We start from the raw sequence: 13,413 nt of genomic DNA on the forward strand, positions 1-13,413 counted from the left end.
ACCCCTTTGAGATGAGTGACAAGAGAAACTAGGTTTTGGGAACAATGGACATTACAGGGATCTGAAACTATCCTTTTTATTTTATGTAACTGTGAAGTGCAAAGTACCATCAAGATAAGCACATTTTACAATGTCAGCAGCAAAACAAGCCTCACAGGCTGCCTAGCTCCCCACAGACTTCTTGGAAATGGCAAAATAGTCTAATTGCTCCATCTTTTCATAGTATGTGTTCTGTCACTAAAGCCATTCAATTCACATCATGCCCTATTAAAATGCCATTTCAAGTCTAGGAAGAAAGATAGGAAAGAAGTATCTAAGGAAGTAAGGGAAAAACTGTATGCATATGCATTCCATATGGTCCCCTAAGCCTGCCAGGAGTGATTTCTGAGCACAGAGTCACGAGTAACCCCTGAGGGCTGTTGGGTGTGACCCAACGTATACATATATGTGTGTGCGTATATATATATATATATACACACATACATACATATGATTTTATCATTGACTGGCTTGATGGGGAGAACATAAAAATGAATCTATCCCAAGCTTTGGGTCAGAGTTTTGAGAGGATGTTAGTATACCTCTAATTACCTACCTATATTTTTATGCATGCAGACCCACCCTGTTCTCACTGCTGTTCTATACCCCATCTCAAGTCTGTGTGTGTGCTGAAAGAGGCACCCTCTAGACATTCCCAACAAACATGGCTGGTGCTGCCTCAGTGTTTTCTCCCAGCCTGTTTTCACATACTGCTGCTGGCGCTGATCCCCCTGCCGTTCTGTGCTCCATCTCAGGTCCATGCATGTGCAGAGTGAGGGACCATTTGGTTTCTCCCAGCAACTCGCCTCTTCCCAAACTGTGCCGACATGCTAGCATCTGTGTGAAGATATTTCTATTTATATCATATATTTACAGATAGATTGAACCTAGAACTTCCTTCTCTCAGAAAATATACAGCTCAGAGGGCTGGAGAGGTAGCACAGCAGTAGGCTGTTTGCCTTGCATGTGGCTAACCCGGGAGGGACTCAGGTTAATTACTGGCATCCCATATGGCCCCCAGCCTGTCAGGGGCAAAATTTGATGGCAGATCCAGGAGTAACCCCTGAGTGTCGCCGGGTGTGGCCCAAAAACCAATCAATCAAGTTAAAACAAAAGAAAATATACAGCTCAAAACTCAGTTGAACAAACCAAGGAATTAATTTGCAATATTTTTCTTTAACATATTTAGATAATATTTTTTAGGCAAATAACCTCTAAAGCAGATATTCCTCTAGCCACCTTTTATAGAATCAGTTCAATAGATCACTTTTATAAAAATTAAAAAAAATTTTTTTTGGGGGGGCCATACCTGGTGATGCTCAGGGCTTACTCCTGGCTATGTGCTCAGAAATTACTCCTGATTCGGGGGACTATAGGGATGCCAGGGATCAAACCTAGATCCATTTTCTTTAAGTGTTGATTTTAGGTCCTCATCCATCCTGGGGAGCCACGTGCAAGGCAAATGCCCTACTGCTGTGCTACCACTTTGACACCAATAGATCACTTTTTTAAACACCCCAAAACTTCAGCATTTTAACCCATCACATACAAAGAACAAATGCAGAAACTAAGAAAAATACCTGCAGTTGGAGATATGGAAAAAAATCCTTGAAAATTTTCAAGACCACCAAAATGCCTGAGCCTTATGGATGAAGAACTAAAATCAATACTTAATGTTTTAGCAAAAAAAGTAAAGAGTCATTATCCTGAAATATTAAGCTATTTTAGATGAACAATTTGACCAACTTACAGAAAACTCTTTCAGAAGATTACAAAATCCACAAATAGAACTGAAGGAACTAAAAAAACATGCTAGTAAGCCATATTAGCAGAATTACACAGGTGAAGAATTGCATAGAAGGGCGATAGAAGGGGCCGGAGAGATAGCTTGGGGGTAAGACATTTGCCTTTCATGCAGAAGGTCGGTGGTTCGAATCCCTGCATCCCATATGGTCCCCTGTGCCTGCCAAGGCCTATTTCTGAGCATAGAGCCAGGAATAACCCCTGAGCACTGCTGGGTGTGACCCAAAAGCCAAAAAAAAAAAAAAAAGAGAAGAGAGAGATAGAAGACAAATTATATGCCAGCATTGATAAAGGAGTCAAAAAATAAAGGAGAGACAAAATAATAAAAGAAAATGTAAGGTACTTAATGAACAAAGAAAATAAAAGAAATACTCTCTGAATTATAGAATATCAGAATGGGAGGAAAAGGGGAAAAGGAAGAACAAGTAGTGAGGGATATAATAGGAGAACTTTCCCACTCTCTGGAAAGAGACTTCTCTACAAATCCAAGAGGCAAAAAGAGTGCCAAACAAAATAGATCATAACAGAACAACATCAAGACATATCGTAATCCAAATGGCAAAGAAACAGAGAGATGGATTCTTTAAAGCAGTAGGGAGAAGAAAAACCTTAAGTTTAATGGAAATAACATGAGAATCAAACCAGATCTTCCATTAGAAACAATCAAGGTAAGAAAAGAATGGAACAACATACTCATATTACTAAATGAAAGAAACTTTCAACCTAGAGTCCACTACCCACCTAAACACTCAATTTACATGGGAGGGAGAGTTAAACATTCTCAGACAAAACACTCACAATATTTGTGAAAACCAAGCTTACTCTAGATGAAAATAAAGATCAATGATATAATGAAATACCCAATTTTCACCACAACAACTCTACATAATATAATGGCACAACTGCCCTTTCTGTCCATAGTTATGTTAAATATCATTGGACTAAACTCTTCTATCAAAGGGCACAGATCTGTTATTTCTCCCTATTTAATTCTTTCACCCTCAGTTCTTAACTGCTCAGAAACTGAAAAGTTCACCTACCCCAACCTTTTGCCAACCAGCTCCCAAAATGAAAGGATAGCCTCCAGTCCATCTGGCCTCTTCCCAGAAAGAAGCTGCTGCCACCACTGTTACTGATTTTCTCTTATTGGCCCATTTTATCCCAACCTCCCTTCACTGTGGACTACTGCTTGCTACCAGATACAGCTTTTGAGAGAACCTCAGCTCAAGGATATTTTCTGATCTGAGATTGCTATGAGCTATTTTTCAGACTGCATATAATGATGTCACAGGCTGAAGCTATGCTCTGGATTTTAAACACCCCCCCAGACTATTTCAAAAGACTTAAAGGGGATATGTATATATATTTCCTTATATATTTCTTTAGGTGTCTTTCCTTAATAGGTTTAATTCTTATTGTGTATTTCCTTATGTAGATGTAGTTTCCCCCCCACTGTTCGGATTTGTTTAGTAGAAAATTCTAGTAGGTAAAGAAAGAAAAAGAAAAAAAAAAGAAAATTCTAGTAGGTAAGTTGCTCTTGGGTTCTGAATTCATGTTAGATCCAGATAATAGGGATATTTTGGTTTATTATTTTTACCCCCCATATGCACCAGTAGTATCATGTGGCATTGTTCCTTTTCGCATAGACACATTAAAATGAAGAAATATTATGTATAGAAAGTTCTTATCTAATAAGAATTCACCCTAAACATTTGCATAGTGACTTGACTTAGGCTTTAGTGGATTGGATATCAGACATTTACCCTCCAAAATTGGTTCTCATCTTTGGAACCAGCACGGTTTACTGCACTAGCTCCAGTAATTGAATTTCTACTGGGGAAGGTTCTAATGCTGCCCTGGCTTTGAGTTATTCCAGGGCGGATTCAGATGACAACCTGATGACTTGGAAACAGCAACAACTTGTTTTTCAGTGAGGTTTTCCTGTTTTGGCACCTAATCGTAAGATGAAACCAGAAGATGCTCACAACACCCTGACTTCAACATTGGATGGGTGCAAAAACCAAGATATCTAATTACAGAAGTGTGACTGTGACAACCATGATTAAAGAGAATTTTTTCTGGAATCATGAAGAAAGAATTTGGAGTTGGATACCTTAGTATGCCCAGAGCCTGTAGTTATTCTTATAACAAAATGCTTCATCGCTATAGACATCCTGTTTTTAGGCCAAAGGTTTTTTCCTTTCTATTTTCCCCAATTTTTGCTGCAACTATGCAAAAAAAAATCCTGCCACCATTTAAAAAATATTTTTGATAGGGTTGCCTGCCTTTTTTAATAGAATCTTAGGACATGAATTACTTTGTTTTACCTCACATATCTGAATTTTTATATAAAATTAATAAGGGATGGAAAATTAAAGAAAGGATTTGGGCCAAGGGTCAAGTAGTCTCAGGTGCATTGGGGGAAATAAAAAAAGATAGAATTAAATATCCAAGTCAGAGTAAACAACAAAAGAATCAAGAAACACAAATATAATAAACTAAAGTTAAAATGGGCCTTTTCTACTGGCAGCCTAGGGAGCAAACGGTGTTGGTTAAGGATGTACTCTGGAAACATTGGTGGAGGGAGGTCGACACTGTGGTGGGATTGGCTGATTCATTGTATGTCTGAAATCCAACAATGAATGACTTTGTAAATCACAGTGATTTCAGTAAAATAAAATGAAAAAAACAGAGAAGGATATAAAATTATGACTACAGGATCTGTTATAGTAATTAATTTGAAACAATAATTATCTGATTGCTCATTTACTACATCCACTTCCCATATCATGATGCATTAGGAAAGAACTGTAAACATATTCTAAAGGATCCTGCTTCTGAAAAAAACCTCTCAGGATGGTGTGCATGAAGGTTCATTTGAATATGTCACATCTAGATTAGTAATTCTACAGTTTTGTCTGTTTCTGCATATGGTTTAAAATGTCCTGGCTAAGGAAGAGTGAGAGGCAATCCCTGTATGTTTTTGTTGGATTCACAATCATAGCTATAAGTGATATAATCATATATCACAGAAATAAAACAATATATAATAGATATAATCATATTTACTAAGTGAATACTTAGTTCCTACTCTCTTCTTGTAAGTCAGAGTTTAAAGGAAATAATTAGTACAAAACGTTATAATTATGGCAATCCCTCAAAAATCAGTACCCAATTTTTTCTTTTATTAGTTGGATCAAACACCTATTTCCTTAGAGCAAACCATACATTTGGTCATGGAGCATATTCTGAGCAGCTACTAATCGGAAGAAATACCTGATGTTTCTTCCTCTTCCTCTTCGATCTCTTCTTCTTCATCTTCATCACTGTATTTATCAAGATCTCCCTTCTCCTCTTTTTCAGAAAAACACTCTAGTTTCTCCTCCCCAGGTTCAGCCAGTTTCTTCATCTCCAGCTTTTCCATGCTGGCCGTGTAGTTCAACATGGCAAGGTCTGGGAGGCTCCCTTCAGGGTGGGCCAGTCTGTAGGAAGAGAGCAGCTGAGTCAGCAGAGGAAAGTGTGCCAGGAGAGATTGAGTGAAAGACAGTTAAATGAGGGTCATGAAAATGAAATTTGGTGCATGTGCAGAGACCTGACAATGTGGGGTATTAGTTTCCGGTCACATTTTTTTAAGTTCTTTTTATAAACAAAGTGTACACTCAGATTTTGTTAGTTTTTCTGATTCAGATCTAATGATTAGTCAGTAATGACAGCTATCAACACCTAAACTTGACATTTTTCCAGGAGGAGAAAATGGTCAGAGTTTAGGATGTAGAAGCATGAAATGGCACCATGTAAAGCAAGCATTTCATGGCTTCATAGGGGGACTTACTCATTTTGGTGGATTGGTAATTTTTTCTTGATGCTGCTCAAAGTAATTGGAATAGAAAGGAAAAAGAAAGGAGATGAGAACAGAAGAATTATAAGGAATGTCAGAGATCACACATCATGCTACATATCATCAAAACTATTGCATTCCTGTATGCCGGGTGCAGTAAATCCTAATGCCCAATGCATTCCAGGAGGGTATCAACAGCGTGCTTTGGCTGGGGACCTATGCTTGGCAATGGCTTTGAGAGTGGACAGGACTGCAGATTGTAAGGTAGAGAACAGATAATATTGCTGAGGCCAATCATGTCATGCTTTGTGAGTAACATAGCAAACCATCTCATACGAACCAAGTCATTCATATTTAAGATAGCATTTCTCTTTAATTCATAAATGACATGTATTTTCATCAATCAGTCTTTGGATAGCTTCATCCTATTATGTTATCATCTAAAGTCTATAAAGGGGAAACTAACTGCTTTCTAAAAAGGTGACCTCATTTGATAGTGGAGGATGCCACTGAACCAACAGTAGAAAGAGACAGACTGAGTTCGAGTGGAGGACTCAGAAAAGTTACATCGAGTTAGGTAGCAACCAGGGCATCACAGTTTATTTTATAGTGCACAATAGAGTGTATAATTTTTCTCCTGAAAAATTTAAAAGTACATTAAAATGCTTGAAGGAATCTTATGGACACATAAAGTGCATCTTAGCAAAAGATCTAGTGAATATTTTAAGTCGACTTCACTTGTAGTAATAATTTAAACCAGCATGCAACTTGTTGGTTTTATTTTATCAAAAATTCAAAATAACTTGCAATTTGTTACAATGTTTGTAATATATCAACGCTGCCCTTAGACTCTCGTGATAACTCAAAGTCAGTCCTTATAACATATTGCTAACTAGGTAAGCCATAAAATGCCCAAGAAAAGTAGTTACTTTAAAGAACACAACCTGTTCTTCCTTCTCAACTTTGATGAAGTGAAATATGCTGGCATACTACTTCTTTATTTTCTTAAGCTTATCAATTCATTAGCTTTCATTATAGGAAAAGTTTATCACTCCTGAAACTATACTACTGTATCTTAAATAAGTACTACATTTCATATCTCAGGTTTGTATTTGCTGTTCCTATTTTGGTAGCACTCCACCTAATAAATCATATTAAACATAGGAGCAAACAGGTTCTACACAATTAGAAATATTTTCCTATGCATTGTTATCAGCAATGCTAGAGAACAGGATCTACCTCAACATGAGATTTGTTAGCTTTTAATGCAGAGAAAGGATAATCTCAGAATGCATTTCCAAGGTCTGCACTGACATTACCAAGATGTGATACTGATGCAATTACAGCTATCAGTGCTAATTGTGTAGTGAAATACAGAGATGAGACTGTTTCTGCTCTGATGGCACAATAACACAGTTTCATCAAGCAGAGAGGTGCCCAAAGTGCCATCTCACTGGCAGGACAGATAAAAGGGAGATTACTGAATCAAACAATCAAAAGAAAACACTAGAGAAGATTTTTAGGAAGTAAGGCCAGAAGACCTACTTCTGAAAACTTCTGCTTAAGTGTTCCAAGAAGAAACACATTTCTGGGTCTAACATATGCCTTTGACTTAATTTTTCTCAGGAAACGAGGCATTAAGTTCCTGGATGCCTATGAACTGGACTTATCACAGAAGATAAGAGCCTCTGGGAGTTTTTATGTGAGAAATACTTTGCAATATACCTTCAGAAAAATGCATAAACATTAGTTTTTTTAAATTGGGAGGGGGTTACACCCAGCGTCGCTCAGGAGTTACTCCTGGCTCTGCTCAGAAATCGCTCCTGGCAGGGACGGGGGACCATATGGGATGCCAGGATTTGAACCACCTTCTGTCCTGGGTCAGCTGTGTGCAAGGCAAATGCCATACTGCTGTGCTATCTCTCTGGCCCCAGTTTTTTAACTGGAACGAAGAGATAAGGATATTAAGGACTGAATCTAAAAGCTCAACCATCTGAGCTTCATCCTGTCCAAATGCATCTAATTCTATACCAATCATCATGTGTGAATAATTTCATCATGGTTAGGGTTTTATTTGGGTCACCCAGATGCTATGGGAGTCAAATTTTCAGAGTCCCTCCTCTCATCCTTAATTCTTATTTTATTTCTGCATTCCTTTAAAAAAAAGTTCATTTTTTTCCTCTTTAACCATATCTACATTTTTTCTGTGTGTGTGGGTTTATTATGATCCAGATTGACCTTTAATTCTAACTTAAAATGCTATGCTATTTTAAAAAATGTATACCTTCCTTTGTATTTTAACAGAACAGTTGGTTTTTATCTTATTTTCACTCACCTCTTCTTTTATTACATTACAGCTTGTAGAGTCCCCAGTGAGGACATTTCACTATTTGTACTCTCATAATTTTATTCTAATTTTATTTTGGAGATTAGCTCTTAAAGAAATCCTTTCTTATTATACTCACTTTCCTTACAAAATGTAGCACTGTACTTGGTATATCTTATGACTATTTGGCAAATAAATTCTATCTACTGGATAGACATTCTTAGTTAAAACCAAAGAAATAATTTGTATTAGGGGAAGGATTGCAGAAGTTTGAATCTGTGCAGGAATTGGTTTTGAAAAGTGAAACTAATTTTCATGAAAACACTATCATTTTACAATCTCCATAATATTAATTTCATTTATTCATAACTATTGTAATTTGGCATAGGTTATAATATAAATCACACTCACCCAGTTCATGAAACTATTCTAAAAATGAGTTATCTTTCAATTTTATTATTACATAAGTAATAGTTAAACTGTCTAAGGTTATTTTTATAACTTATATGCCCTTTCAGAAGATGGGCTTCACAGATGGGTAGTTGATTTTTAAATCTATCACACTTTAAATATGTGTGGCATATTTTTTTTTTACATTTTTTACGAAGCAGGATTAAGTGTGACCTCTCATTTAGTTATGGGTAGAATTTCTCATTAAAACATCCAGTTTGGGGCCAGAGAGATAGCACAGCTATAGGGTGTGTTTGCCTTAGACACAGAAGGATAGTGGTTCAAATACCAGCGTCCCCCGAGCCTGACAAGAGTGATTTCTGAGAATAGAGCCAGGAGTAACCCCTGGTGCTGCAGGCTGTGAACCCCCTCCCAAAATCCCTCCCCCAAAACCCCCAAAACATTCAGTTCGGGTCTGGAGTAATAGTACAGGGGGTAGGACCCTTGTCTTGCATATGGCTAACCTAGGTTCAAGCCCTGTCAATTTATACCCTGAGCATCACCAGGAGTAATTCCTGAATGCAGAGCCAGCAGTGCAGAATCACCCCTGAGCATCACTGGGTGTGAACCCAAATTTAAAAAAGTGTTCTAATGTATACTGTTTGGAAATGAAGTTGGCCATTATAATTATTAACATCATCTAAAATTTTAGTCACCTCTAGCAAGTGATGGCTAAATTTTAAACACTAGGAGCTGAATGTAGATATGCTTCTTCTTTTATCCAAAAAAGTTACACACACATTATTTTATTTTCATTAGTAAATCACACTCAACATAAATAAATTATAGGAGGAATAAAAGCCTATTTATTTAATCGTATTTCTTTAACATTCTAAGAAGAGTGGCCCTAGTTCAGAAATGGACACACTTTCACATAGGGTTTCAGGATCCATGTTGCCAGGTGATGGTTGTCTATTTACTAGTGTGTTTCCCCTGAGTTTTCCTCAGCATCTTAGAACTAGATAAAAAAAATGTGCAAGACCATAATGAAGATCACCTCAGTAGGTGCCAAATGTTAAATTCTTTTGGAGAACCCTGAATCTCAACCACCCTAAATGAATTTGTGCCCTTGTGACAAACGGTAATTGGCACAGTCTTCCTCTCAAGTAGGGTCAAAACTAGCATCACTTTCAATAAAATAGTTAATATGTAAAGTAGTGAGAGAATGTGAGACAGAGTCAGAGATTAATAGTTAGAAAAAGACAAGGACACAGAGAGGGAGACAGACAAGAAAGAGAGGTTGAAAGAAAGAGACATATAGAAAGAGGTAGAGAGTCAGTGATATTTGGAAGGATGAAACAATTGCTCAATTTTTTTTGTATTTCTGGGTCACACTCGGCAGTGCTCAGGGGTCACTCAAGAATAGCTGCTGGCCAGCAGGGGGGACCATATGGGATGTCAGGATTCAAATCACCTTCGTCCTGAATGGGCTGTGTGCAAGCAACTGCCTTAACGCTGTGCTATCTCTCCGGCCCTATTTGTTCAAAATTTCGAAGCGAAATTTCAATCTTCTCAGCTATCAGCTCAAAACCTGAAGTTGGCTTTCTTCTTTCAGGGTGTCAAAAAATTGGTCTCAAAAGGTAGCAGCTATAGACTTTCTACTTTAGTAGCTTGAATAGCAATGAGTTAATTTGTCACACTCTCTAGAAGCTCCAGAGGCTTTTTGTTAGTTTTAGGATTTTACCTCAAAGAAGAGAGAATTTTACTTCAAAGCAGCCTACAAAGAGCTACTTTGTTCATGGAACTTATGTACAAAATACTGTGTAAATGTTACTGGCTTTATTAAGCTAGCGACAATGGTAGTGGATATTTTAATTCACCTACTTAATAAAATGTTAAGTGATTTTGTTTGTTTGAGGGACACTCAGGGCTAATTCCTAGTTCTATGTGCAGTCATCACTCTGGAAACCATCGAACTTGTTTCAGACATGAACAAAGCAAACATTTTCTGCACTGTACTATCACTGCAGTCCCCAAAAAAGTTTTTTAAAGAAGGTAATAATTTTGGTAACTTGGACCCTAAAAGACCATTTCTTTGTAATACTCTCCAGTATACCCAATGACTACTCTGTCTCACTTACCAAACCCTACTTTTTAGTAGATGTGGCCATTTGCATGCTTTTTATCTTTGCTTCTAGGCGATAAATATGTAAGGTAGAGTCATGTTTCAGTACTCATTTCCCACTTTTCACAAATATTATGAACCCTAATAATGTAGAATGCCAATCTTTTAATATTTTGAACTTTCAAATAAAGTCAGATGTGAAGAAATTGAAGCTTTCATTTTACTCTATTTTGTTGCGACAGTTTTCACTTCACTCAAGTAATATCTTCTGAGGGTCAAGTTAGAGTAAGGTCCTGAAGTAGGTGATCTGGTTAATTGTGCAAAGACTCCAAGCTGAGGAGTTAAGGGAGATAAGACAAGCGAGCAGATGGAGTGCTACAATGCAAGTGCCAGGAGGCAGAAATAATAAAGTGCTCCAGGAATTCAAAGGAAGGACAGTTACTTATAGCAGGGGTTATTGGCATTTATGGGTGGTTTTCTGAGGAGGTGGATCTTGAGCTGAGCTTTCAATTGTGTTCAATCTGGAGATGAGCTCTCAGTCAGTTTGTATTAATTTTTAACAAAGAGAGAAACAAAAGAAACATAAGTTTGAACCAAGAACAAATGTAGAGCACCAGCTGAAGAACCTTGACAACCTCCAAATCCACTTGGCAGCACCATTTAGTATAAATACCAATGGCATGATTTGCAAAATATATCTATAATCATACCTGACGACCATCATCCACCAGTTGATGGCATAATTGTTCATTTACAAAACAGTCACGAACCAAAAAAATGATTTTAACAAATACAGGACAGAAAACATTGAAGTACCCACCTATTTATAATTAGATAGACACGCCCATTGACTTTTGCATGGCTAAGAGATGAGAAACGGAAGCACGAGGTTGCATGTGGTAGCAATGGAAGACAGATTGGAGAGAGAAAGAAGAGATTGTTAGAAAGAGACAATTGAAAAAGACTATGTCTTACAAATGTTATATCATCTGTACATCATCATTGACACATTTTATGCATTAAAAAGTTGAGGCAGAGATGATAAGTAGCAATAAACATTTAGATATGCCCAAAAAACATGCTGAAAGATTGTCTCTCCATTTCACCACCCTCATCTCTTCCTCAGCTAATACACCTTATTAACCATTTAAAGTATAATATTTTTAAAGAACATTTTGTGAAATGAAAGCGAAGCAAAAGATGAATTCCTGGTCTTTACTTAGATTGAAAGAACAATCCTGGGACCAGAGACATAGCAGAGTATTATAAAGCACAAGTCTGGCATGCAACAGAGGCTAATTGGATCACTGTTTCACATGGTCTCAAGCTCAAGGTACAGTTCTGAAGATCCCTGAGCACCGCCCTCCCTTTCCTTACTCCTTCTTTACTTCCTTTTCTCTTTCTAAAATTAAAAAAAAATTTTTTAGACAAAAGGGTGTCTTTTTTCAGATTTTTATAAATTAATTTTTAAACACAGTGATTTACAAGGTTGTTCATAATACATTTTTCACGGTTAAAAAGATGTTCATGATGAGTTTCAGTCATGCAATATACAATACCCTTCACCAGTGCACATTTCCTGCTCCAATGTCCTCAGTTTCCCTTCTGCCTCTAACCTGCCTGCCTATTAGCAGACATTTCTTTCTTTCTTCTTTTATTTATTTATTTATTTATTTATTTATTTATTTATTTATTTATTTATTTATTTAGGGTTTGGGGCCATACCTAGCAGTGCTCAGAGGTTACTTTTGGCTCTGCACCCAGAAATCGCTCCTGGCAGGTTTGGGGGACCATATGAGATCCTGGGGCTCAAACCCGGGTTCGTTCTGGGTTGGCTGCATGCAAGGCAAATGCCCTACCACTGTGCTATCACTCTAGCTCCCAGACATTTTTCTTCTCTCTCTTTCTCTTCCTTTATCCCCACTGTTAGGACAAGATGGCTTGCAATTTTGTTATTAAGGGGTATCATGCATATCACTTTCCTGTTCCTGTCCAGAGTGATCATTTTCAACTATCATTGTCATAGCAGTACCTTCTCTACCCCACCTGTACTCCCTCAGTATTTGTGGCAAGCTTCCTACCATAAACTGGTCCTCTTGGCTTTTGTCTCTATTGTCTCTGGATATTATTTCCATACTATTATTTCTATACATAAATGAGTTATAATTTTATGTCTGTCCCTCTCCCTCTGACTCATTTGGCTGAGCATAATACTTTCAATTTCCATCCATGTGTGAATAAATTTCATGATTTCATTTTTCCTAACAGCTGCATCGTATTCAATTGTGAACCAGTTTCTTTAGCCATTTTTGGATGGGATTTGATGTTATTTCCTTCATCTCAGGGAAATTCTCCCCTTAATTATATTAATGAGTTTATATCATTTATTAATATAATAAACTATATCATGAATCACATGATTAGCTAAATTAATGCTATCACAAATATATTTTACATACTAAAATAAAATGTTTGTTTTATAGTATACATTATATTTCAAATGATATTATATTGCTAAGCTCTACCAGTGCCTTATATATAGAAAATTAATCATTTATCAGTTGGGTATTAGGTAAGTAGTTTCTCCCATTCCATTGGTAGTCTTTTATCCTAATAATTGTCTCCTTTAAGGTACAGAAGCTTCTTAGTTTAATTTAGATGCATGTGTTGATCTTTGCTTCCATTTGCTTGGCCAGTGATGTTTCACCCTTGAAGATGCCTTTAGCTTTGTCATGGAAGATTCTGCCTACATTTTCCTCTATGTCCCTTATGGATTCCAATCAAGGTCTTTGATCCATTTTGATTTTACTTTTTTGCATGTACTTGACCAGTTTTTCCAACATGATAGGTTGAAGAGGCTTTCCTTATTCCACTTTGTATTTCTTGCCCCTC

General features: G+C 37.1%; 1 protein-coding gene across 2 annotated transcripts in view; it reads right to left on the reverse strand.

Annotated features, from left to right (window-relative positions):
- PIEZO2 (piezo type mechanosensitive ion channel component 2) overlaps window positions 1-13,413 on the reverse strand; it is a 441,513-nt gene that overhangs the window by 92,148 nt on the left and 335,952 nt on the right. The window contains exons 18-20 of one of the 2 annotated variants that reach the window (XM_049769936.1): window positions 11,342-11,383; window positions 5,675-5,707; window positions 5,119-5,324 (exon numbers count right to left, since the gene is read on the reverse strand). In XM_049769936.1, coding sequence (XP_049625893.1) covers window positions 5,119-5,324; window positions 5,675-5,707; window positions 11,342-11,383 — 281 coding nt within the window. The remainder of the gene's footprint in view (window positions 1-5,118; window positions 5,325-5,674; window positions 5,708-11,341; window positions 11,384-13,413) is intronic. The other variant, XM_049769937.1, reaches the window with a different exon arrangement.

This window comes from Suncus etruscus, chromosome 3 (genome assembly GCF_024139225.1).
Source record: "Suncus etruscus isolate mSunEtr1 chromosome 3, mSunEtr1.pri.cur, whole genome shotgun sequence".
NCBI classification, from domain to species: Eukaryota; Metazoa; Chordata; class Mammalia; order Eulipotyphla; family Soricidae; genus Suncus; species Suncus etruscus.